General features: G+C 42.2%; 1 protein-coding gene across 2 annotated transcripts in view; it reads right to left on the reverse strand.

Moving 5' to 3' along the window:
* Positions 1 to 553: 553 nt before the first annotated feature.
* The window catches only part of LOC132111861 (protein unc-79 homolog), a 47,245-nt gene continuing 20,957 nt past the window's right edge, over positions 554 to 26,841 (reverse strand). For both annotated transcript variants that reach the window (XM_059519500.1, XM_059519499.1), the window contains exons 17-51: positions 25,150 to 25,290; positions 24,240 to 24,443; positions 23,933 to 24,160; positions 23,022 to 23,157; positions 22,857 to 22,936; positions 22,631 to 22,779; positions 22,385 to 22,542; positions 20,997 to 21,178; positions 20,712 to 20,913; positions 19,807 to 19,986; positions 19,598 to 19,666; positions 17,686 to 17,975; positions 17,423 to 17,605; positions 12,604 to 12,769; positions 12,379 to 12,528; positions 11,151 to 12,302; positions 9,627 to 9,728; positions 9,426 to 9,542; positions 8,462 to 8,564; positions 8,252 to 8,392; positions 8,138 to 8,176; positions 7,942 to 8,054; positions 7,790 to 7,875; positions 6,753 to 6,926; positions 6,594 to 6,662; positions 6,357 to 6,467; positions 5,474 to 5,578; positions 4,636 to 4,713; positions 4,466 to 4,555; positions 2,205 to 2,380; positions 1,936 to 2,119; positions 1,660 to 1,857; positions 1,249 to 1,326; positions 1,095 to 1,136; positions 554 to 974 (exon numbers count right to left, since the gene is read on the reverse strand). In XM_059519500.1, coding sequence (XP_059375483.1) covers positions 786 to 974; positions 1,095 to 1,136; positions 1,249 to 1,326; positions 1,660 to 1,857; positions 1,936 to 2,119; positions 2,205 to 2,380; positions 4,466 to 4,555; positions 4,636 to 4,713; positions 5,474 to 5,578; positions 6,357 to 6,467; positions 6,594 to 6,662; positions 6,753 to 6,926; positions 7,790 to 7,875; positions 7,942 to 8,054; positions 8,138 to 8,176; positions 8,252 to 8,392; positions 8,462 to 8,564; positions 9,426 to 9,542; positions 9,627 to 9,728; positions 11,151 to 12,302; positions 12,379 to 12,528; positions 12,604 to 12,769; positions 17,423 to 17,605; positions 17,686 to 17,975; positions 19,598 to 19,666; positions 19,807 to 19,986; positions 20,712 to 20,913; positions 20,997 to 21,178; positions 22,385 to 22,542; positions 22,631 to 22,779; positions 22,857 to 22,936; positions 23,022 to 23,157; positions 23,933 to 24,160; positions 24,240 to 24,443; positions 25,150 to 25,290 — 5,865 coding nt within the window. In that variant the 3' untranslated portion in view covers positions 554 to 785. The remainder of the gene's footprint in view (positions 975 to 1,094; positions 1,137 to 1,248; positions 1,327 to 1,659; positions 1,858 to 1,935; positions 2,120 to 2,204; positions 2,381 to 4,465; positions 4,556 to 4,635; positions 4,714 to 5,473; positions 5,579 to 6,356; positions 6,468 to 6,593; positions 6,663 to 6,752; positions 6,927 to 7,789; positions 7,876 to 7,941; positions 8,055 to 8,137; positions 8,177 to 8,251; positions 8,393 to 8,461; positions 8,565 to 9,425; positions 9,543 to 9,626; positions 9,729 to 11,150; positions 12,303 to 12,378; positions 12,529 to 12,603; positions 12,770 to 17,422; positions 17,606 to 17,685; positions 17,976 to 19,597; positions 19,667 to 19,806; positions 19,987 to 20,711; positions 20,914 to 20,996; positions 21,179 to 22,384; positions 22,543 to 22,630; positions 22,780 to 22,856; positions 22,937 to 23,021; positions 23,158 to 23,932; positions 24,161 to 24,239; positions 24,444 to 25,149; positions 25,291 to 26,841) is intronic.

Here is a 26,841-nt window from a genome sequence, read left to right on the forward strand (position 1 = left end):
GCAGCCTGGAATTGAACTACTGGTTTCGTCTGGTCAGAGGAGAACTGGCCCCCCAACTGAGCCTGGTTTCTCCCAAGGTTTTTTTCTCCATTCTGTCACCGATGGAGTTTCGGTTCCTTGCCGCTGTCGCCTCTGGCTTGCTTAGTTGGGGACACTTCATCTACAGCGATATCGTTGACTTGATTGCAAATAAATGCACAGACACTATTTAACTGAACTGAGATGACATCACTGAATTCAATGATGAACTGCCTTTAACTGTCATTTTGCATTATTGACACTGTTTTCCTAATGAATGTTGTTCAGTTGCTTTGACGCAATGTATTTTGTTTAAAGCGCTATATAAATAAAGGTGACTTGACTTGACTTGACATTAGGAAGATTAGACCCTTCCTGTCAGAGCAAGGCACCCAACTTCTTGTCCAAGCTCTTGTTCTCTCCAGACTGGACTATTGTAATGCTCTCTTGGCTGGCCCTCTTTGAACTGTAGCCCTCGCTCCGGCATTACAGAGCACTAAAACTCTTTCTGAATCTGAGGAAAAAATGTAAGCAGTTTTTTTTTTTAACTCTTGAATTGTTTATTTTGGTTTGACATATGCATACTATTGATAATGCAAAAAACTTTTCCCTGGTTGAAACAGGCTAACATTTTTCTCTATACACAATTTCTGTAATGTATTTGATAATAACAGACAGTAGGAAGAACACTGAACCTTGAGCAACTACATCTGCTGCTGCTGAAGCTCATATGATTAATCATCACACACCGCTTGCTGCTTCAAAGATCACATGGGGTAAAACTGGGACGCTGCCTCAGATGACTGGATTTCCACTTGGGCCATTTTAAACTGAGTGCACTGAAGCCACTTTCGCAGAGTGAGAGGAAACGATCCGGATCCAGGATTCTGGAGACACTGGTGGTTCACCCGGTTCTGAATGGCTTGTAGACGCAGTTGGAGACCCGCGGACAGATGCTATTGACACACAAAGACCATTTATCATCTAACAGGAAGATTTTGAGAGTTTACTCTAGAAAGAAAGCAAGAGTGTTGATAGCAAGGGTGAATTGTGTAATGGATATGATGAAAACTTACATTTAAGTTTGACTGAATCATGGGCAGCCACATGGGAATAAGCTGAAGAGAATGAAGAGGACATTAAATATAATAAACACATCAGACTGCATGATGTAGAAATGCCAAGCACTACAGTTTATTTTAAGCATTCGTAGCAAGAAATCCATCTTACTTTTACAAAGATGGTTGAGTTACACTCTTGCAAGGCCTCCATTAGACTGATGACGTGCAAGCAGACCATCTCTACCATCTGAAATGCGAAGAAATTAGTTCATCCGACTACTTTCAGAGGTTGTTCTAGCTTTGCACAAAGCTTTCCCATTAGTTAAAATCGTTAAAGATTGAGCATCTTTGCTTGTTCATATTGATTAATTTCTCAGTCTAGAACAATCAGTTTTGTATCTGAAATCAGTTTATATCAGATCAAAACAATTGTAAGTTGTTTAGAGCTAAAACGAAAGCCTAAAGAAATACCTCGGACATGTTCAAATGTCAAAAACAGCTTCCACTAAAGAAATGCTACGAAATGATGCACTGAGAGAGAAACCGAATCATACAGAGTCTAAATGAATGACAGGTTTACCACTTTGTTGTGGGCCATGAGCTGAAGGATGCTGGGAGTCACTCGGCTCCAAAACTCCAGGCCCGTGAGGATAGCGCACGAGGAGAACTCATTCTGGTTCTGATTGGTCGGGTTGGCCGCGGCTTGCTCGCAGTAGATGGTCCACAGCTGGGCGAACATGAAGGCATGGAACAGCGAACACATGTGCAGCACTGAAGTCTGCAGACACACAGAGAGGAGCATCATTAGAGTCACATCTCCCAATCTCCTCCAAGCAGAACTGCTGCATTATCATACCTTGGACTGCTCCGGGAATCCTATCAGGATGACAATCAGATGGTCTGCAATATGAGACCCGGCGTCCAGTGGAATAGGCATACAGCACGAGGAGCCCTGATGCAAAGCACTGTGGGTAAGAGACCCTAGCAGCAGCCAAGACAGCTGGCGAATGTGTGAGACGCACTCGATGAACTCTTTGGGTCTGAGGAAACACATGAACAATGTAAAATCTCAAGCTGATGCTGGGCGCTGACGACACACACACACGTGATGACGGTGGATTTTACCCTTGTTGCATAGCAGAAGGCGGATGGTAAAGCCAAGGCAGGTAGCGAATAACCGCTTTGTTGTCTCTATGGTTGCCTTTGCTGATCTCCATCGCTGCTATCTGAGACAGACCGACCTTCAGATTCCCTCCGAACGTGTCCTCATGCAGCGGCTGACAGCACGCCTTCATGTGGCTCTGAGTCACACACACACACACACACACATTCAGCATTTTACACTCATTTACACACTTTTATACCAAGAGACTTAAGGCTTCTCACCAGCTGATTTTTTAAGTTGATTTCCAGTCAAAAGCCTAATTTACATAATCACTTGAGATGCGGAAGGGTTCATTACAGTCGAAAACATAACATTCTGTCTGTGCAATCAGTGATCTTCTGAAGAACTGACCCAATCCAAATATGTCAAGTCCTCAAGGGAAATACACTGTGTGTAACCAGCTGGTAGAACGGTCTGCTTCTCTCTCAAGCTCGATTATTTTCTACAGCAGACATCACACACATTCACATTGAATGACATCCTGATTCAGTTCATGAAGACAGAGAAGGTTTGCTCCTTTTCTTATTTCACAATCTTCACATGAGAAAGCTTTGTGCACAAACGTCCAGACTCCAGACAAACTAAGCATCAGGCATCATATTTTGTTTTCCAAATGAGATTATTGGCTCTCTGTAAGGCTAATTTTGCTAAAGCTACCATTGTCTCTGCTTGTTTTCACTAATGCTGCCTTCAAGTGCTACCAGAATGATCGTGAATAGGAGTATGGTAGTTAAAACTGCGTTTGGAAGCAATGAATGAGGTCAGTAACATGGTCACCATAACACCGAACTGCTCGCCAGCCAGGGTTGCCAGGTTTTCCAAAAAAAACACTCTCACTGACATGAAAAGCAACCTGCGCAACAGTGTTAAAGCAGCCCAATTCCATGGCAAAACCCACTGAAGGGAGGCGAGAGCACCAGCTCATTTTCATTTAAAGGGGACATACTGTACACTTAAACAGTGTTTTGGCACATACCCTAAAAGTGGCAATTTCAACTAGCTATACAAAATTATTTGTGGGGTTTTCTGAGATCAACTTTGCATACACAATCTGGGGACATCAGAGAACAATTAAAAAAAATTGTATCAATGCATTCTATGGCACCTTTAAGGAAAAGACTGATTAAGTTCACATGTTCCCTGAGAATCAAATCCATGGTTTTATTGATGCTAGCGCCACGCTCCACCATCGAAAGGATCTTCCAGCAGATGAGAGAGATGTGTGCTGAAGTTTCCATCATGATACACAGTGTTTGGAATAACGCCGTTTAAAATAACGGTGTTAGGTAACAATGTTATTTTTTCAGTAACGGGGTAATCTAATTAATTACTTTTCCCATCGTTACAACATCGTTAACATTACTGGACGTTAAATGTGGTGCGTTACTTTGCATTGATTTAATAAACGGTATAATCCGAACGCACCCTTGGCTCACACCGCGAGTGAGGAGGTGGGTTAATAACGAGATAAGCGATTATGATTGGCTAAGGCAGAGTCATGTGTTTCATGGTAGCCAATCAGAGCCAGTGTTTTTACACACATGCCAGCACACGCGTAAGCGGCAACACACAAATACACACACACACACACACACACACACACACACACACACACACGCAACAGCTACACAAAGATTCGCAGCAGCAGCAGAGATGGCGAGTCAGGAACAATCCAATGAAAAGTTGGCATTTTGAAGGTGGAGATATAAGCACTACTTCAAATGCATTGTGGTCAAAGACAAGAACGTGCATGTAATGTGTACATTATGTCCAGGAGCGAAGACTTTAATTCAACTCTAATTTAGCGAAGCATCTCACAACGACCCACGCATCTACAAAGCTAGTGGCCAAAAACACCTTTCTTACAAAGATAATAGATGAAGTGCAGGATAAAACTCTTGCGGTCTGTTGATGTGCAATAAATATCGAAAGTTATGTGCGAACACCTGTCTGTTCTACTCATTTTAACTGACTTGTGAAAACTGCTCAAAAAATACATATTCTTTGACATATAGCAACTTACAGTAACGCAAATAGTTACTTTCCCTGGTAACGAGTTACTTTTATTATAGAGTAATTCAGTTACTAACTCAGTTACTTTTTGGAACAAGTAGTGAGTAACTATAACTAATTACTTTTTTAAAGTAACGTTCCCAACAGTGATGGTACGTGACAAAAACACATGAAACATGATAGTTCCCACTGCAGGTGTGACGAGTACCTTTAGTTTGGTCAGTGTGTGCATGTCTGCGATGAAGTCCAGCAGCTCGCTCAGATACTGGCGCAAGCACTCCATCGCTGCTGTGGTACACTGAGGGGACAGAACACCTGTGACGTCTACAGTCAGCACTAACGAGCAAACACATCAGTACAGCAGCAGACGAGGCTCACCCCGGGCAGAGCACAGATCATGTGCTTCTGGAGGATGGTGGACTCGGCCAGCCTGGTCCCGATGTCTGTGCACACAAACTGAGGAGACAGACGAGACGATATCACGCTCTCAGACTGATCCCGAGCAGTCTAATTCATCATCCTTCAATACCAGTCTTTCATTGTTTTTACATTAAAGGTTAACTCAGCCAAAAATGAAAATTATGTCATTAATAACTTACCCTGATGTTGTTTCAATCCCGTGAGACCTCCGTTTATCTTCTGAACACAGTTTAAGATATTTTAGATGTAGTCCGAGAGCTCTCAGTCCCTCCATTGAAGCTGTGTGTCTACTGTCCATGTCCAGAAAGGTAAGAAAAACATCATCAAAGTAGTCCATGTGACATCAGAGGGTCAGTTAGAATATTTTGACCATAATAAAGTCGTAGTTTTTGCTATTTTTAGACCAAAATGTATTTTCGATGCTTCAAAATATTCTAACTGACCCTCTGATGTCACATGGACTACTTTGATGATGTTTTTCTTACCTTTCTGGACATGGACAGTAGACCGTACACACAGCTACAATGGAGGGACTGAGAGCTCTCGGACTAAATCTAAAATATCTTAAACTGTGTTCAGAAGATGAACGGAGGTCTCACGGGTTTGGAACAACATGAGGGTGAGTTATTAATTACATAATTGTCATTTTTGGGTGAACTATCCCTTTAAATGTGACCAGTCACAGAATCTGTTTGACATATTAGTGTAGTACTAGCAATAGAAAACTAGTCATGCATCCACATGTGTTTTGCTCCACCTTCCCTTACTGTGAGACACAGATCCCCAGAAACACTACCTGCACCAGCAGCAGCAGGTTCGTATCAGGAATCGATGACTTGAACTTCAGAGCCTGAAGCAACTCCAGAACAACCACACGAGACATGTAGAACTTGTCCCGCTCCTGCAGGGAAGAGGAAGAAAACGGCTTACAGAAAGTCATTTTCAAAAACGTGCAATTAGCTAAAAGATCTCGACACTCTTCTGACTGCTGCCATCTCTGGTTTGACAGCAGACCACTGCTTCTCTCTGACAGCTATATAATCTATCAACAGCAAAACCCCAGAAAGCAGCATCTTCTATTTACATTTATCTGATGACACACAGCAGTTTCCTCACAAAAACAAAAAATGTGTAATCTATTTCATGAACAAATTCTCATGAGCTACTTTTAATAAATCGTTGAAACAAACGTCTGAATGGTCTGAATGAAAGCCTATTTAAAGTAGTCATATTACATGGAAAACTAAAAAACTTAAAGGAAACAATGTTTTTCTTTTAGGTTTTGCCAGAATGTTTTAGTCTGGGAACCTCTGCTCTACAAAACACATTATTACTTATTAAACATAAAAACAAAGTTATATCTTCTTTTTTTTTTAAACAAAGCATTGCTTCACAACATGCAGAAATTATTTCTTAAGAGAAACAGGGAAGATTAATGTTTATTTTTATTTACTCTAAAAAAAAGCTTTTATACTCTTTCCTCCTATTATGAAAAGATCATCATCATATAATATTAAGTGAATATTAATTTAACACTGGAGAAAAACTGCATTAATAAATGAGATTTAAAAAAACAAAACAGACTGTAAAATCTTGGCAGCCAAAAGCAAAGGGCAGAAACCCATTAGGTGTTCAGATTCTCTCTGATGGAATAGACACTGATGTGAAGAGCTGTTCACCTTGCTGAAGGTTTTGTAGCATAAACCGCAGAGCTCTACGAGATACGAGAGACTGAACACACCGTACTGGAGAACGAAGCTCAGGAGTTTGGAGAAGGGCTCCAGCAGACTCTGTCAGACAGACACCAGACGAGCACTGAACTTCTCATACTCTCATTATTCATATCATATGATATTTTCATATCATCTGAAGGGAAACTAAATGACCAGGAGAGCCAAAGAAATGTATGCACTTACTCTTGTTGCATTTGTTACAGGAATCTTCAGCAAACAAATGATTATTCTCAGGCTTGAGTCCAGTGGACACTTGAGAAAAGGGAAGAAACAGGAGGAACTCTTAACAGGAGAACACTGACTGATCTGGCGTCCCAGATCACAGAAAGACTGAACTGGTACCTTGAGTGGTAGAACAGCAGGTAGTTTGGTTAGAAATGTGTGGAACTGGTTACAGGTGGTTGTCCACAGGTTGCTGGGTGAGTCCATGGGAAGCGTCTCCATGAAGGTGGCGATGTTGTCCAGACAGTGCAGAATAGTGCCTCCTGCTGGCAGACTCTTCTTATTGTTCAGACCCTACCACCACACCATCAGCTTTACTACAGTAGAGTTACCTGATAGTCTACACACACTATTAGTATGAAGCAGAGGCTCAAAATAACCTGTTCAAACTTTATTATATTGCAAATATTGTAGAAGTTCAGCAAGCTGCCTCTGGAAACGTAAAAACAAAAAATTCCTCAGACAGTGCTCATCTCCAGGCATTTCTAGATATAGATGAGTTTGTTTCTACATTTGAACAGATTTGGAGAAATTTAGCATTGAGATATTTGTAACTTTAAACTGTTGCTTGTGGCTAAAATATGAGTCGATAATCCATAATAACAATTCATCCAGTGAAAAAGTGCATCTGCTGTTGTCTCTCACAGATTTGTTTAGAGCTGTTTAAACGCTGCTTGATCTGTGCAGATTTCTCTCCTGATTCAGACCAGAACACTTTCTCACTGGAGGAAGTGTTATTATGGATTATTTGAGTTAAAATCATCTTAATGCTGGATGTGTTTCAGGTTTTGTCTTCTCCAGATGTTCACTGATGGACTGGAGTGCTGTGGATTATTGTGATGTTTTTATCAGACTCTCATTCTGACGGCACCCATTCACTGCAGAGCATCCATTGATGAGACACTGATGCAGTGCTACATTTCTCCAGATCTGATGAAGAAACAAACTCATCCTGATCCTGGATGAACTGAGACAGAGGAGATGTTCAGAAAATGTTCATTTTAACATGGCATCATCCTGTAAGTTTTGACATTTAGGGCAGCACAAAAGGTCAATTACTTAAAAAAAAAAAGCTTCCCACACTTCACTGTCACAAGACTGTCCTCTGCTGGAAGACACATGTCAGTGCTTCAGAAACAGGTGTGTCACAGACGTACCTCCAGGAGCTGACTGAGCGCTGCGACCGAGCTCAGCTCATTGAAATCAATCAGAGACGTGGCCAGCGTCCGCAGGAAGCTTCCATCTGAAAGAGAACAGTTCCAGTGACGTGTCTGTGCTGTGTGTATGTGTGCGACTGTGCTCTGCAGACCTTTAATGTTGCTCTGGAACAGTTGTGGTAGGATGCCGTTGGGTGCGAGCTGATGGAGAACGCAGCGGAGGAACTGCTTGGCTACACCGGCCACATTCCCAGGAATCAGCATGCTGCACACAGACGGAGAATACTGTACCTCTCAGACTCACACAACTGAAAGAGTGCATTACACAAGTGTGAACGCATAACTCACCTTTCAGCTTGGCCTGTGAAATTGGAGCTAGAGGCCAACCTGAAGAATAAAAGCACAGAAGTGAAAGAAAGCCGTAGTGAAGAGAGTGCAGTACTGTGTTGAGCAGAGCTGTACCTGCCCACAGACTGCATGATCTCCAGCAGCAGCGGGGCGGCCAGATCAGGGCTCAGATGGATGAACATGGACAGAACCACTACAGCCAGAGCCAGAGTCTCCTCGTCATACTCCTCCAGCACAGCCCCGCAGTCCCGGCACCTGATCAGTTCACACACAGCTGTAATATCCTGCACTTCTTCACACTAAACACTGACAGTCAGGCCCCACCTGTCGGCCATCGTAGTGGGCTGCTCGTCGCTGAAGTCTTCTGGTGCGGGAACGAACATGCTGACGGTGCTCGGGGCCGACAGAAGACTGGTCTTCACTGGACCTGAGGACGAAACAAACTCAAGTACTGTACGATCCAGTGCTTGTCACTACTCCCACAGTGTATGATTGCTGGAAAACACATGTTCTTACTAGACACGGATGGAACAACAGATTTTGTGAGAAAATAAATGATAAAAGTGATTTCTTTTGTTTAAAAATCTTACATGTATGAGGTGGAGAGATGGGGTAAAAGACACTTCAGCTAATAATATGTTCTGAATAATATCGAACTTAAAACTTGATCTGTTTTTTGTTTCTTTTAATAAGTATTTACTTTTGTTAAATAAAAAGTGATTAACGTTCATTTTATAAATACTGAAACTAAATTATTTTTAAAAGTAACAATTCTGAAAGCATTGATTTACATCCCATAATAATTGAATACAGCTTTACAGTAGCAACAATACATACAGTATTTTATTATATGATATGATTCATATCAGATTTTTAAATGTTATGGTTTCATTATAAATATGGTGAAAATCTGTATTATCATATTAATTATTGTGCATTTATCTCCAGAAGCAGGGATATTTTTACTCCTTTTACATATTCTTCTGTTATTGAGAAACGTCTGATTGAACAAAACCGAAAAACAATATTCTTTGACTTGAAATATCAATAATTTGATCAATTCTCATGTGCTAAACATTAAATATTAGATCATATTAACGCAGAATCAACTGTGCATTGCTGTCCATGATCGAGTCAAGGATCAAACACTGTTGTTAGGAGAAGTGCTGAGGAGGATTTTAGTGCCGTCTAGTGTTTTAAAGGAGGATGAAGTCAAATGCATCTTTAGATCACACTGGTGAGTTGGGTAATGTATGACCAGAGAGAGAGGAAAGTGCTGAGGACTGACCCGTGTCCCAGGTGTTGATGTTCTGTGGCGCGCTGGACTGATGCTCCAGCTGCCGCTTCATTAACTGACTCATAGTCACGGCACCCAGAGAGCCTCGCTTCACCTGACGATACTGAGCTGAGGACAGAGGAAAACACCTCAGCAGACTCTCAGACACCAGATGCACAGATGAACTCAAGCATTTATGTGTAAGTGATTTACTGGACACTGAGGAGCGATGGCTGGTTTCAGGGACGGTGGCCTCCAGGGCCGGAGCTGAGGCCGATTCTCTGGGCTTCTCCAGGTTCGACAGAGACTTGGCATCTGTACAACAAGACAGGTGAGAGACACTCAATCTCCTGTCTGAGTGTCAAATCTGTCTCTGAACTTCTTGACATCTGCATAACGTTGTAACATTTGTTAATGAAATCCTCCTGTGTCATTGTTTGGATAACGGGTAGATTGAATGTGCTTTAAAGGGATAGTTCACCCAAAAATTGAAGTTCTGCCATTAATTACTCTTCCTTGTGTCATAACACACATGTAGGTCCTCCGTTCATCTTCTGAACACAAATGTGACCCTGGAGCACAAAACCAGCCATAAAGGTACATTTTTCAATTGAGATTTCTACATCATCTGAAAGCTGAATAAATAATCTTTGATGTATGGTTTATTAGGATCGGACAATATTTGGCTGATACAACTATTTGAAAATCTGGAATCTGAGAGTGCAAAAAGCAACAACAAGAAAATCACCTTTAAAGTTGTCCAAATGAAGTTCTTAATATCCTAATGATTTTTGGCATAATAGAAAAATCTATAATTTTGACCAATACAATGTTTTTTTGGCTAATGCTTCAAATATATCCCAGCGACTTAAGACTGCTTTTGTGCTGCAGGGTCACAGATGAAGATATTTTTGATTAAATCCGAGAGCATTTTCTCCCCCCTAGGAGGCAACGCAACTACCACATTCAACATGCACTATCGCTGCTAAATATTTTAGTAAAAAAAGTGGTATTTTCTTTTTTTCTGTGTAAACAAACCACTTGCGTCGCTTCATAAATCTGAGGTTAAACCACCGGAGTCACGTGGAGTACTGGATCTTGAAAGTGTTCGTTGTGTTGCTCTGTATGGGGGCAGAAAATGCTCTCGGACTTAATCAAAAATATCTTTGTTAGTGTTCAGAAGATGAACTAAAGACTGAATGACACGAGGGAGAGTAATTAATGACAGAATTAGATATTGATATATTGTAAGTAATTCTGCAAACTATAAGTAACTTTGCATTCAACAGTTTTAATGCAGACCTTCCAGCCAATCAGAATTAAGTATTCAGACATACCATGGTATAACTCGCATTAATTTGTAGTAACATGTCAACTAATTCTCATTAGGTTAAGCTTTAAATTAGTAGAATAAGTACTAATAGCTAATATAAGAAGCATGTACATGTGTTAAGGTACTTATAGTCAGTAAAATGTCCATCAAAATAAAGTGTTAGCAGATATTAAGAAGGCAATGTACTAATACTCGAATGACTGCTAGCTGACATGGAGTTGCAAATTTACTGATAGTAGAATATCTTAAGTATCAGAATAAAGTGTTTTCAGTGATTTTTTTAAATTAAATACTAACATTACACATACAAACCAGTGAAGACATAGTGTGAAACACATTATATATAAAGTATTTTATCTGTGAAAATACAGGAACAAGATGCACAAAACCTAAGTCTGACAGACCTGTCTCTGCGGCCGGTTCTCTCATTTTGTCTATAGTGTTGAACGAGATGTCCAGATACTCCCTCTGGATGGCGCTGACGGCGATCTTCCTCTCTTTGCGCTGGCGTGGCACGATCTGGATCTTGAATTCAGCTTCATCACTCTCGTCGTCAGGTTTGGGGTTGCTGTCTCTCTCATCCGTCTCGTCGTCCTCGTCTCCCGCTCCCTCCGTGTTTAACGGATCCAGTGACTCGAGCGTGTCCGCAGGAATCTGGAGCACGACACATCTGCTGGAGGGGCTTGTTCCACCGATGCCCTCGGGCTGCGTGCAGGAATCATCCAGGGAAGCGTTTGGCATGTGCGAGGTCTTTCTGAAGAGATCCCGCTTCTGTTTGAGGGTCATGGTGCCCTCCTGAGAAACCCTGGAGTCTGGTAGCTCCAGAGACACAGATGAAGAGATCGCAGAAGGCTTAAGCATCTCGTTCTTTGTGCAGTCCTTTATGCTGACCTGCACGACTGGAGGAGAGTGTGCTGCGGTGCTGATGGAGGCCGCTGACGGATCCTCAGGTTTGCTCAGCACTCCACCGGGGAGTCTGAGGGCCTCAAACAGGTCCTCGTTGCTCTCCACGATGCGCAGAGGAGGCAGCGGCTCGAACACCAGTGAGTCGCTGTCGGAGAGTGAGAGAATGGAGTGCTTCTCGGGGATGGACGTGCAGTCGGAGGACAGGTCGATGAGGTCCGGATCATCCTTGTCAAGTGCAGGGGTGGCCAGTGGTGAGTCCAGACCGACGGGTTTATCTTCAAACGTCTCCATACAGCTGAGACGCACCTCAGGTATGATGGGCCTGATGCTGTCGTTCTGAGCTCCAGAGCCTCCTCGGTCGGTGACGGAGTGGCCGTTGGAGGAGTCCTTCCCGTGGTGTTGAGCTCTGTGCTGCTGTCGGCTGATAGAGGAGGAGGAGGGCTCCTGCAGGTCGCAGCGGTCGATGCAGGACTTGCGTCGGTGCTCGTCTAGGTTGAAGAGGAGGGAGTCAGTATTGCTGATGTCCAGAGACTTCTGCTTGTGCATGGCTTGCAGCCTCTTCTTCTTGCTGTTGCTGTCCTCTCGGCCTGAGTACAGCAGTGTGTCCTGCAGCGCGCCGCCCTCCTTATACTCGGCCAGTTCGATCTCACCTGTGCAGGACACAAGAGCAGAAAGTTAGTTGAGGAAAGCTTTGTGAGCACACATGGCATGCATCCAGATACGCACTTCTCTGAGCGTTGAGCTCCACAGGCTGATACTTGACCGACTTGCTGCCACCAATCCTCTTCAGACGGGCAAAGAAGGTCTGCGACTCCTTACTGCTCGCTCCCGTTGGAGTATCGTGGATGTCTGACTCGTCAAATACGCTGTCCTCCTCTACACAGGGAAACACAAGGCATTAAGCAACAGCACATCACTAACCATTCCCGTGATTCCGAGCCTGATCTGTACCTTTCTCCTTCTCGCTGTAGCGGCTGATGTTGGAGTTGTCGCTGTACAGCGGGCCTGCGGACACATGCGACCTGCAGCTGTGGTACTGAGCATTCAGTGTGTTGATGGTGATGTGGATCAGATGGAGCACCACCTCTTTACTCATGTCCATATCTCTGTATGGATACTGAAACACAGCATGACACAGTGAAGAACATGCCAAGATCCCTGAATTTCTGATGACTAAGTCTATAATTACTAACAATGAGACTGTGGAACAAAAATTAAACCACACTTTTTTTTACTGAAGTGCAACACTAAGCCAGTGTTAATGCTTTTAAATGAATAAGATTCATTCATTGGGCTGTTTTATCACAGGAGAGATCACTGTTTGCATTCGAGCAGAAGAGAAACCAACGGACAGTTGTGTGACGGCATTCTTTATATAGAGTGCAGGAACTTAATAGATTTTGAGGAAATCCATCCTGGTTGTGACCAGAACAAATATGCATTCAAATTTGTTGACTTGATGTCCTGTCGGTCTTTTGTGTGTCTGTATGAGTGGCTCTGAACAGACAGCAACCATAATTGCCTTAATCAATACCTGTACTTCATCACAGTAAAAACTATTTTAGTAATAAATTTAAAAATAAGGTTTAACTCTCTTCCATGAACTATTATGTCTGGCACAAAGACTGTTTCTATACAGTTCCAACTTTGCAAGGACAGTCTAGCGCTTCTGACTCAGTCTGTAAGTACGTTTACATATTTACAGAAAGTGCCACTGATGATTCAAACGTGAGTTTTGAGCAGTGTAGAGTAGAGCTTGTTGTTTGTTGTTTCGCTGATCACAAATGCAGACATGGTTTTATGTTTACGTGGTGCGATATGCAACACAATGCATAAAAACACAGTATAAGTCATTATAATCAGTAATTATGTTCCCACTGGATGCAACAAATGCCTCGTTTATAATGGGTTTTATTGGTTTTGTCTTGTCACGCTGGGATGTGGCATCACAGTATGGTAAAGCAGCATTTCCCAATCCCAGTCCTCTTATCGTGCACAACATTTGTTATATGCGACCGTAAGTGCCCTGAGAATTGGACATCACCGGATATAAAACCATGATTCCAAGTCGAAACAAGTGTATATGTTACATTGAAAGGGCATTAAAGTATGCAAAACATGAATTAAAATTGTTGTTATGTGCCACACTATGATGTAATAGTAAATGTATGCCCCGTTTCTGCAGAAGCAGATCAACGCCTGCTTCTGCATTACTGCCTATTTAGCCCCTCCCACCGATTATACATAACTATCTTTTAGCCCCTCCCACCGATTATACATAACTCTCTTTTAGCCCCTCCCACCGATTATACATAACTCTCTTTTAGCCCCTCCCACCGATTATACATAACTCTCTTTTAGCCCCTCCCACCGATTATACATAACTCTCTTTTAGCCCCTCCCACCGATTATACATAACTCTCTTTTAGCCCCTCCCACCGATTATACATAACTCTCTTTTAGCCGTGACCGACAATTATACAGCACTGCCTGTTTAGAGGCAAGCTATGGAAAAACAGTGTCTGCATCGCCTTCCTTCTGATCCCAACATTGGGATAGAGTGGATGAAGTTTATTTACAATGAGGATCCAGGTTGCGTCAGTAAGAACATGGTCCTTTGTTCACTTCATTTTACCGCAGATTTGTTTACATATAAAGCACAATTCGAGTACGATTTTCTGAAACAAGTTTGAGTAACTGTTTTTATTATGTGCTAACTATTGCTTTGTCTGTTATTACAAATCGTTTCAAATGAACTGAATATTTTTGCATTTTAACCTAATCACAGCAGTGTCCATTTGTGAAGGATGTAGGCTGTTAGCCAATCACAGCAGGGGGCATTTACCTCTGAGTCTACAAGCACCCACACCTATTCAAACAGAGCGCTCTGATGAGAGGTCAAAACAGGACAGAAAATATACTATTCTGAATTTTTATTATTTTTGATGTACACATATTGATAACATTATAAGTGGACCTAAGAAAACATTATGAAAAAATAAAAAAGGCAGTTCATGACCCCTTTAATGTGTAGTCAGTGGTATAACTAGGATTGTACTGGTAATGGGCTCCTGCCATAAAAACACATAACCCTGTGATTCTGTCTCCTCCACCCCAGCTCCTCACTCCTAACTATTCTTATCCCAGCTTGGGAATATTGGGAATTCTCTGGGTACAGGCTATATTCTGAGCCCAGACGCTTCCCCTCAGACAGTACACCAAATATGTTTACTGTTTGCTCAATCTGATTATACGTAAGTGTCAGTGTTGGGGAGTAACTAGTTACATGTAACGGCGTTACGTAATTTAATTACAAAATTAATGTAACTGTAATTAGTTACAGTTACTAAGAAAAAATGAGTAATTAAATTACAGTTACTTATGAAATTTTGAACGATTACAAAGTGGATTACATTTTAATATTTACACACATCCACATACAGATTTAACTGATTTCTTTCCCAAATTGCACTGACTATTCTGAGACATACCACCCTAATAATTTCCGGGATGCAGAAACACAAGTCTAGTTTGTAGAATCCAATCATAAAAACGGAATGCCTAACGCGGACGGAATATCCCACATTTTGGATGACTAAATCAAAAGTAGGTCAGTACACTTGAATCAAAACATGACATGGACTAGTGTCTGTGAATATTAAGCCCCAAAAATGCAATATATGACTCCTGCACGTTCTGCGTGTCTGTGGAAATCAGGCGCGGAATGGACACCGGGAGAACCGGGACAATTCCCGGTGGCCTGGCAGCCGATTTTGCCCGCTATTTTAATATCATTATTGTATAATTGCCTGCCGAATGTACTAAAGCGATCATTTGCGAATCCGCCATTTGATAATTAAATCTCTAATAAATCAGGAAGTGTTAGTCATGACTCGCGCGCTCTCCGCGCCTCCGGTTTGGATCAGACTCTGAGTATCAATGCGAGAGAGTGGACTGAAGAAGTGCACAGCTGGAGCAGAGAAGCAGAACTATACTGTTCAGGTCAGTTTCATCTGTAAAGATGCTTTTTTGTCTTTGTTTTTTTATTTATTTAATCAAGCAGCAGCACGTTGCTCATCAGTCATCACTCAAAATAGGCTACTATATAAAGGACATCGTTATTATCTGTAGTAATGTTACAGTAGTAATTTAGCTGAAAAACAATCAAAACATTTTTTATAGGTTTAGGGGGAGCTACGGACAGACAACAACACAACCCTTACGAAAATTAACGTTTTAATATATTACTATAAATCCAGAGAAAATAGTTACTATTGTTTAACTGTGGTAACCAAAAATTTAAAATGATTTTACAAATTGAGTTATTTAAAAATAAATACAAATCCATTTGCAAAAAACAAAACAAAACAAAACAAGGTTATTGTATATAGGCTAAAAAAAGCATGGTCAATTTTTGTAAGGGAAAAACATGACTCGTGTACAGTATTAGGATTTTTCTATAAAGATATTGTAGTATTGTAGAGTATTGTATTGTAAAGTATAGTTTTGTTCAATCAGTTCAATCAAAGTCATGAGAGAGATGGATAACAGGGCAAAATAAAGAGACTGAAGAGAAAAATGGAAGTGAAGGTGGAGTTCAGGAGAGAACTTTTATTTATTTAGCATGTCCCCAAATTAAAGATTTAAACATTTTTTTTATCTCAGGTCAATACCAAAAATAGTTTTGTCCATGAATTTGTTTGTATGAGTTTGATTTTTCCAGTCTGATTTTTTTCCCAGTCCGCCCCTCCTGTAAATTAATGGCAAAGACATGGTTTCATTTACTACACATAGGCCTACTGAAGCTCGCAGTGTTTTCAACCTCTGCTGCCTCAATATAGGAGTACACGAGCACATAAACATAATTTCTAGAACTGTTCTGTGTCACTTCATGTGCATTTTACTTATTTTGAGAAAACTATCATCATATCATATACAAAGAGACAGCAGTTTAAAAAAAAACACCAATGTTTCAGGAGTTTATTACACAGAATACGACACATGCTTATTAGATAACTGTATTTGAGTTGATGTATATGCTTTTATTTATTATTCTTTAATTTTCACACATTTAGAAAAGTAATCAAAAAGTACTCAAAAGTAATTAGTTACATTACTTTAATAAAGTAATTGAAAAAGTTACACTACTATTACATTTTAAACAGGGTAACTTGTAATCTGTAACCTATTACATTTCCAAAGTAACCTTCCCAACACTGGTAAGTGTGAGTAACTCGTGAATACACTTTGTACAACAAGCTCAGTGTCTTTGTTTTGTCTCTGTAAGTCATACAGTCCCTGAATGAATTTCACAACAGTGGTCAGTCTGTTAGTTTATTCCCATTCGGTTTACAATGCTGCATGTGGGATTTGAATAGGTCGGGTTTCTGTTGTTTCCTTTTTCTGTGATTGTTCACTGTTGTAAGAGGAAAGGGGAATTTGCACATTTTACATTCCCAATAAATATATCGTTAAAAAACAGCTACATCTGGGATAAATTAATTACTACTAACCCAAATGTTAAGCCCATAACTTTGTGTGGAAGAGTACTTAATGACAAAAATTAAAAATACACAAATGAAGTTTGATATATTGTTTGAAATGAGCCCTTTTTAGCATTAGGCCTAAAATACTGTTGTGTAGTTGTAATTCAAGAGTGTTTGAAATGTAAAGACATCTCACATATATAGATATCAACAGAGAGCTATGAATACGAAACAGCCAATCTGACATTTTCATGACACAGTTGGGCCAGAGTTAGGATGAATACCTTGTAGAGGATGACGAGCAGGGCTTTGAGCCACATCTGTCTGGTGTGGGGTTTGAGGGCCCAGAGCGAGCAGCGGGGCGGCTCCTGGAAGTTAGGCCTCAGCTGTGGACACGTGCAGTACTTCAGCACCTGCACCACCAGCGGCAGCAGCTGTTTGCCCAGACCGATGTTATAGTCCATCACCTGAGGAGACAAACAATCCTTCAGGAACACCTCACTCTCCTCACACAGAGTCGAGAGCTCTCACACGGAGCGGGACTCACCCGAGAGATTCCTGCGATGAAGGCGTTGAAGCAGGTGGAGGAGCGCATCTTCTGAGGGGTGATCATGAAGCATCCCATCTGCTGATCGTATCCCAGCAGGACGTAGAGATGCCGCTTGACCGTGTTGAAGGCTTTGGCACTACCGATGTCTGCCTCGGCGCTGCTTTTGTCTTTGGCCATGAACTTCATGAGCACCATGATGAGCTGATGCACGGTCTGGTGGTCTATACCCGCGTCCTCCGGCAGCAGATCCTTGATGACAGAGTCGTCCTCCGGAGGAGAGCTCTCTCCTGCACAGTAACAGGCCGTGATGCTGTTAGTCTCCTCTACAGACACTCCACAATGCTTTGTTAAAGGGGTGCTATTATGCTTTTTCACTTTCACTCCGTTTAGTGTTTAATGTTGCTATTTGAGCATAAAAAGATTGCAAGACTGCAAGTTTACAAAAGGGAAATATATTCTCCACTCCAAAGGGAAATATATTCTCTCGAAAAGAAAAAAAATATTTTCAAGAACTACAACAAATGGCTCGTTCTTCTAGATATTATGTATTCACAAAGTCACTAATCACAAGTGATCCCTGTCCACAGGCGAGGCCTGGTTGAGCTGTGCAAGCAAAGCTGAAGAAGAGCTGTTTTAGTGAGAATCTGTGCGGCTGCAGCCCGCCTCAGGCCTGAAGAAACATATCAACATGGTGGAGAGCATGTGAGCTGTCTGTAATGTTTCTCAACAGTTCAAATTGTTGTCATCCTATATTGTTTTCAGTATTTTTCTGTGAACAGTTAGATTCTGTTATAGGTTGGGTGTTCTAACTGGGTTTTGTGATGTAGCCTCTTTATGTTTAGAATTTTTATTTCTTATATTTTGCTTTGTTCTAATTCTGTTACATTTATTGTTTGTGGGTTTATGTTATGTTACTCTACAGTGTATTTCCAGAATACAGGGCCTTCTCAACAATTACAGCACATTTTGTATTTTGAAAAGATGGGCTTCATTGAAACAGGAACTAAATGTGTTTGAGACAGAATGGCATGAGAGGTGCTGAAATAATGTAAAATAAGAGAAAAATAATGTGTTTTTGGAAATTTTCAGCATGAAAACCTACATAACAGAAACAGCATAACAGAACCCCTTTAAATGTATGTTTGGATGACCACGCTTGGGGTGACGATTCTGAACTCAACCAAAGAACTGATGAATATAATTATAAATAGCAAATGACAATTACTATACAGCACAGCACATGCTGAAAGAAAGAACCGAGGCCTAGGAGTGTGTCCAAACACCACTGTACACACACACACACAGTATTTAGAGTTAAAGCTGCAGTCCGGCGAGCGTGATTCCACCAAGTTCAACATGATCCTGGAGCAACGCTCCAATCAACCAATCAGAATCCAGATGTAACTTATCAGGAAATATCAATTTTAGGCTTACAATTAGGGTTAGGTGCTTCTACACTCTTGTTAAACGGTTATCATTTTCCATTTTTAGGAATAAATGATGGGTGGGGTTAGGTTTAGGGGTAGGGTTTGGGTTCAGTCTATATTTTTGGACAGTAATGTTGATCCAGGAACATGTCTTACTTGGCAAAATCATGTGGAGCCTGCCGTCTGTAAGTTTTGCCTCTTTGTCGCCATCTACTCTATGTTTGAAAACCTGGAATTGCAGTTCCTTGCAAAATTATATTGCATGTGTGGCTTGTGATCCAGTAGAATTTCCAGCAGAAACCTACCTGAACCACTCAAATTAGAAAACATTATTATAAGTTAACTGTTGTGAATCGTGCTACAGTAAGGCGATAGTCTCCAACACTGGCTGGTTATGTACTTGCTCAAATATTGATTTTGGATCATTTTGAACTGACTGCTGACGGTGTGCTGCTGTGCTTGACGAGGTTAGTGTGCTTTACCTGTCAGGACTTTGTCAAACATGTTTCCCAGAGTGGGTGCAGACTGCTCTTGTCTTATGAGTTTGAGAGCTGAATCCAGTAAAAAGAGAAACAGAAAGTGAAGGACATCTCTGGTGACAAATATTTGAGCAAAACAGTCATTCCACTGTTGAGCTGAAGTGTGTGACAGATCCTGATGGGATGTTCTCATGCAGACACAGCTCACTCACGCAGTTTGTTGCACAGTGTCTCTGGGAGGGAGAACGTGCGCTTGGACCCGGACGAACCCTTGACGCTCTCTCGTAGCGAGCGGACGCTCTTCTGACGGTTTCGGGCGAAGCGAGCACGTCTGATCTTCCACATGGCCGCATCGCTCAGGTTGGCCACATTAGTCCTCACCGCAGTGATCGCTTACAGAGCAAATCAAGACATGATCAATGTGTGCATAATCAAGGTTAAGACTTTAAGACCTTTTCAAGACCAAGTGAACAAAATGTAAGAATAGACTGAAGGCAAGACAAGCCAATATATTCTCTAAATATAAATGTCCACGGGGAACAGTTTGAAAATATAATGTCTAACACATCTCCATTACTTTACTTTGATAGCTGTGCTTCAAACCACTAGAATATAGAAATAATGTATACTGTACTTCTGATCACACTGCAACAAAAGTGCTGTTCTTCCTAAATGTTTCTGTCTTCTTAAATCAAGATATATTTACTTGAGAACAACATGTAGAAGCAAAAAAAGAAGTCCTGTTTTATGAGAAATGTCTCAAAGTGGAGTGAACTTATGATCAAAACAAGAACAAATATCTGCCAGTTGGCTCAGAAAAATCTACTTAACTCAAACCTAATTCAAGTTTTCATGCCTAAAACCTAATTGACAGGTATTTGTTCTTGTTATAAGCATAAATGCAGTTATGTTCAGTTTTTTAGAAAGCAAGACATCAAATGTTAATTTTGCATCTCAAGCAAATGCATATTGATTTAAGGATGTTTAGATCAGATTTCCTTTTTTCAGTTACACTCTGAATGCTCTGAATTGAGACCTGAGTTTGTGGACGGGGAATCAAGGCCTGCAGAAAGCCTCTTCCTAACTGAACTGAATTATCAGACTGAAGCACACTCACTTGTAGGAAAAGGAAACTCTTTGTTGCAGTCGAGGTGCAGCTGGGCCTCGAGGGACAGCGTCTCGAAGCGGTTGACGAAGAACTCCCAGCTGAGAGCGGGGATCTCCTGTCTGAGCGAGTGCAGCAGCAGCAGCTTGCTCAGGATCACCGGCCGGTCCCTGACCACCGTGTCAAACTGGAAGTCCAGGCACAGACACAGGCCCTGGTGGAGGACACACAAACACACGCTAAGACATGGTCCTTCATGAGGTCATGGACACAGTGGGGCGGTCAGGTGTCTGTCACCTGGAGCGCGGGTCGTTTGATGGAGTCCAGCAGCAGGCGAGCTCTGGTGGCCACAGCGGGGTTCACATCCTCGATGCTGGCCAGGAAGCAGCAGAAAGCGTGAGCCAGAGAATACTTCAGCACGTGGCTCTTAGTGACCGAGCCGATGTCCAGAAAGCGGCACAGGACGGCCACACGCTCCACTGAAAGAGACAGAAACTATATCATCTAACGGCAACAATCATTTGATGCTCTAAAACTGTTATTATCATCAGAATACAGAAAAAGTACGTTTTGGCTTTAAACAGCTTTCAGTTCTTCACAGAGACTCAAATGACCACATTCATGAAGAAACCCGATCGTCCCTCGGATGCTAACAGACTAAAAGGCTTTCTAAAACGTGAAAGGTCCTAAATAGACACACAGTAGAGGTGAAACTACGCTTCCTGGAGAAGAGATAGATTCTTCACCATTTCTATAATTGTCCTGCTTGGTTTTGATTATGCTCATATATTTTATGGCAATCTGATTGTGTGTGAATTGATTGTTTCTAGCCACTTGAGTGTCGTGCAGGGTGTTTGCGTGCATCTGCTTCAGCCGGCTCTGGGGAAATCAACACCTGCTCACAATTACTCAAGCTTTCTTGGTTCTCTTCTGTAATCCTTTTTGGTTTGCTGTTATTTTTGGTTGTTTCTTTGTTATTCTTTTGGATAAACTTGTTGGCTTTATGTATGTTTACGTTGTTTGCAAGCCTGTACATATTGTTGAAAGTTGACTTTATTATTTAATGCTTGTGTTTTTATGTATTCTTTATCAGTAATTCCTGTATAGACACGAGTTGTAAAGTTTATTTTCATCAATAACTATTTCTTTGATCTGCGAATGTTCTCGTTCATTCGTGGCACTTGTGAGCCGACGATGAGACTAGTATGTGTGCTGATTGTGGAAGCAGTGTGGTTTTTAGTGCATTAATATCTGGTTATTGTTGTGTTTTGTTCCTGGCCGGTGTTCAAGAGTCCCGTATCCTCACGTCATCTTCAGGTCTCGGGTCTTTCTTCACTATTCCTGAAGATGAGCAATAGTAATAATTAGCAGATTTTCTGTCAGATCCAGTCGTGCTGCTGACAGTTTTGATTGTTGGTGATTTCAACATTCAATAGATGATGTAGCAAACAGCAGTAACTCGTCACATGGTCACACTGTGAGCGGTGCATGATGAATGCTTCAGTAACAGCCGTTCAATCCTCTTTATCTGTCTGTGTTTCTGGATGTCTGACTGAAGCTCGAGGTCTCAATCTCCGTAAGAGCTCCAGATAATCCCACAGTGCTCCAGGAGCCCGAGCACTAATCCTGCCAGCAGAGTGTTTTAGTAAATGAACAGAAAAGTGCGGATGTGAATGCAGTCAGACCTGCTTGGAAGCGAATCTTCCAGTCCTGACTGTTGAAGCTGCTGTCCACCAGCCTCCAGAAGATGTCAGCGCCGTGGGACAGAGCGAGCGCGTGCAGGAGCTGCGGCACGGACAGAGACGCCAGCTGACAGAACTCTGACCTCAGCATGGACCACAGGCTGCACACAACAACAACAGCATCTGAACATGAGACGAGTTCAGCTGTAAGGCATGGAGCGCTGCGCTATGTTTAATGTTATGATGTACCTGGGAATGAGCATCTTCTCCTGTATGTAGGCCAGGAACTGAGGCTGGTCTTTCCTGGCGTGATACAGGCATTCTCCGTGCAAACACAGCATCTTCAGACAGCTGAGCATGTTGAAGAGGATGTCTGGCTCCTCAAACTTACTCATCTCCTACAAGAGACAGCACAGCAGACTCATGAGAAACATGAACACCACACAAGCCCGGCTGAACCGAGTGAGACGTGTACCTGCAGAATGGTGTACAGGAGCTTGAGAGAAACAGGAAGCTGTAGGTACGAGAACTTCCTGTCTGCACTATTCTTTAACGCTGGGGAACAGAACACATTCGTGATCAGAAACAGAAAACATAGCCAATGCTTAAACAGTGATGCTATTAGAAACGGAGCACATACGTGGGATCTCAGGAGAGGGATTGTGACTGCCGGGGTTCTCTGACGGAGCGTCTGCTTTCTCTGCTCCATTCTCTGATTTGAGACTGAACTCAGCTCCAGGGAAAACCAAACTCTCCTCTAGACACTCGGATGGTTCCTGTCACACACACACACACACACACACACCACAGAGTCAAATACCTCCTCATCTTTATCATTCATATCTGTGTGTGTGGGAAAATCAGATTACATTCATGTTAAATGTATTAAAACTATATCACGTTCAGGAATATGATGTGGTGAAGTGTAAAAAAGCAGAAGAGGCTCAGAGCCACGGTCTGGTCCAAACCGTCTGATGCTTATTTCACTCTGAACCAGAATCAGTTTCACTGCCTAAGATGTTATCTGACTGCCTGGCCCTACACAACTTCCAGGAGAAAGAGCAGATGGCTGTTTTAGTCATTAGTCACTGTGGAGGAGCCAACATATTCAGTCTGAAGAGCACTGCGAATGGCATAGGGAACAAGGGAACGTAAGGGACGGTTTGAAGTAAGTTAAAAACAACTTGATGGATTTGACTCCAGATCATCTGTTCACTGATGGACTGGAGTGCTGTGGATTATTATCAGCTGTTTGGACTCTCATTCTGACGGCACCCATTCACTGCAGAGCATCCATTGATGAGACACTGATGCAGTGCTACATTTCTCCAAATCTGATGAAGACACAAACTCATCCTGATCTGGGATGACCTGAGGGTGAACACATCTTCAGCTTATGTTCATTTTTAGGGTGAACTACTCTTTTAATAAGGCTGCAGGGTAATATGATGAGAATTAAATAAGTACTGGATTTGAAGGTTTTTCTACATTATTATGATATAATATGTGTCAGGTAACGGTGACGACGTGCAGTCAAAGGTCGTGTCTCACCACCAGTCGAGTCTCCTCACGTGGCGTCAGTCTCTGCAGCAGATCACAGGCCAGCTGGTAGCACAGGATACTGGACTGACACAGACTGCACTCCAGAGCCTTCTCGTCCTTCTGACAGGTGTGTGATCCGCCCCACGGAGCCTGCAGCACGCTGTTGATGATGCCCACCACATCCCGGCCCAGACTACTCTCCAGCCCCAGCACCAGCGCCTCGTCCTGCAGCTCCATCTGCACGAGAACACGTCACATATCCCCTGAACACTGTGCTCTCATCTCTGTGTGTGTGTGTGTGTGTGTGTGACTTCACCTGCTTCAGCACCAGGTCAAACATGAGGATGAAGCAGCCCAGGTTCATGTCGTCGTCGTCACAGTCCAGGTCCAGGGCACAGTTTCCGGCGGCGTGGCCGAGGTTCTTGAAGGGGCTGCAGTGCAGGGGGCTGCGGAAGGGACTGGGGAACGGACTCAGGTTATTGTGCTGGCCTCTCCTGCCGGGGTCAGACACCACACTCACCTGCAGCGCACATCATACAATATCACTAACAAATCTGACAGTTTCCTCTTTACTCATCTGGTAAAACAGTCTCCTCATCCCTCAGTCTGGAGGGACTCGTGTAGAGCTCATGTTTATCTGCACATCATGTTGTGTTTCAGTCATGTTGACCAGGAGAGCATTTTCTTTTCCCCAAAAATGCTAGTCAGTGTTACTACAGCGGACTAAAACTTACTGACTTTGATCACACAGGGTGACAACTACCTATTTGTAATTATTTGTATCCTACCTTTTTACACTTGTGGTGTTTCTGATTAAAAAATTATAGCCTACAAAAAACAATATTCTACATATGTTGTTATACTATACTATTACCTAACATTGGATTCAATCTTTCCATCAGCTTGTCTTCTTTCAGTTAGCACAGGTTTTGTATGTTTTTGGAACTGATGGGTGGCAGTCATCGCTGATGTGAGCTTACGCTTCTCAAAATTATTCACAAACATTGAGAAGCATAAACAAAAATAAAAATAAATACAAAATCTATGCTGATGGAGAGAAAACAAGTTGACAAAAAGATTTAACTTCAACTTCCGTTTTTAATAAAATCCCTTCTGGGCGAATTGATTGTATGATTTGGTGATATTATAGCATAATGAGAGATTGTGAGCAATTTTAGAACGGCAGGTCATGTCTGACGGGGAACACAGATGAGGTGAAGGGTTACCCTGCGGACTCCTGCGCTTCCTGACAGGTCTGTGGCTTGAGCTCTTCTCTGATTGGCCAGTTCCTTCAGTGAGTTCACACCGTCAGAGAACATGCTGATGAGCAGCTGCAGAGGAACCACGATATCCAGCTCCGACAGAACCTGTTCACACACAGACTGATGAAGAGAGCGACCGAAGTGTGTGTGTGCGTGTGTGTGTGTAAGAGTGTGTGTGTGTGTGTGTGTGTACGTCTCTGTGTATGTGTGACTCTCATATGATCGGGTCTTCCGACAGTTCTATTGGCCTAAGGTAAAACGAGATGTGGCAAAACATATTCGATCTTGTCATACGTGCCAGATCACCGGTAAGCCAAATCAAAAAGTGCCTGTTGCTCCGTTGCAGCCTATTTCCGTTGTTTCCACTCCTTTCGAGCATTTAATCGTTGACTGTGTTGGTCCTTTGCCCCGGTCTAAGACTGGTCACCAATACCTTCTAACCGTTATGTGCCAGACTACTCGTTATCCTGCTGCTTATCCGTTAAGGTCCATCACGACAAAATCTGTCTTGAAGGCCCTCACTAATTTTATGTCGACCTTTGGAATTCCCAAAGTTATTCAATCCGATCAGGGTTCGAACTTTATGTCAAAACAGTTCTCAAAAGCCCTGCGTCAACTTCGAGTAAACCACAATATTTCTAGGGCCTATCATCCGCAGAGTCAAGGAGTTCTTCAGGGTTCTTTCATCAAACCCTGAAGTCCCTTTTGAGGTCGTATTGTGTGGAACTCGATGCGGATTGGGAAGAAGGTCTGCCGTGGATGTTATTGGCGATACGTGAGGTAATCCAAGAAAGCCTTGGGTTTAGCCCAAATGAATAAGTGTTCAGACATGTAGTGTGAGGACCTACGGCTGTGTTAGCTGAGGAGTGGCGATTGTCGAAACCTTCTGAAAACATTTCAGATTATGTGAGTGGATTCCGGCGTAGATTGTATGAGGCACGAGCTCTCGCTAAAAAGAAGTTGAGTAAGTCTCAAATAAAATGCAACAAAATTTTGACAGAAAAGCTAAGTTAAGGGAGTTTCAGGTGGGTGATCAAGTATTGGCTTTGCTGCCTCTACCTGTCAACCCATTTCAGGCTAAATTTACAGGTCCCTACAGTGTAGTTAAACGTCTTTCCGATAATAATTATATGTTAAATACTCCTGCCCGGAGGAAAAAAGTACAAGTCTGTCACAGTAACCTGTTGAAATTGTATATAGCTCCTGTTTGTGGTAAACTCTGAATCATCTCCTCTTTTTTGCAGTACGAGGGGGGATTCTTTAGAGAATGCTGATGAGGATGAGAGTTTTCTTTCTCAAGGGAAAGTCGACGGGCGACTTAAAAACTCTGAGATTCTTCTTAACCTGTCCTCTCATCTTTCTTATTTGACAGAGAAATAGAGGAGTTATGTCACTGAGTTGGTGATGTCATTTCCCTCTCTTTTCCTTGACGTTCCCGGTCGTACTTCTGTCATGGAACATGATATCGACGTAGGAACCTCGTGTCCAGTTAAACAGAACGCCTATCGAGTCAATCCTTTTAAAAGAGATTTGCTGAAACAAGAGTTGAACAGTGTGTGACTCTCTGTGTGTGTGTGTGTATGTGTGTGTGTGTGTGTGTGTGTGTGTGTGACTCTGTGTGTGTGTGTGTGACTCTGTGTGTGTGTGTGTGTGTGT

Source organism: Carassius carassius, chromosome 31 (assembly GCF_963082965.1).
Source record: "Carassius carassius chromosome 31, fCarCar2.1, whole genome shotgun sequence".
Classification (NCBI taxonomy): Eukaryota; Metazoa; Chordata; class Actinopteri; order Cypriniformes; family Cyprinidae; genus Carassius; species Carassius carassius.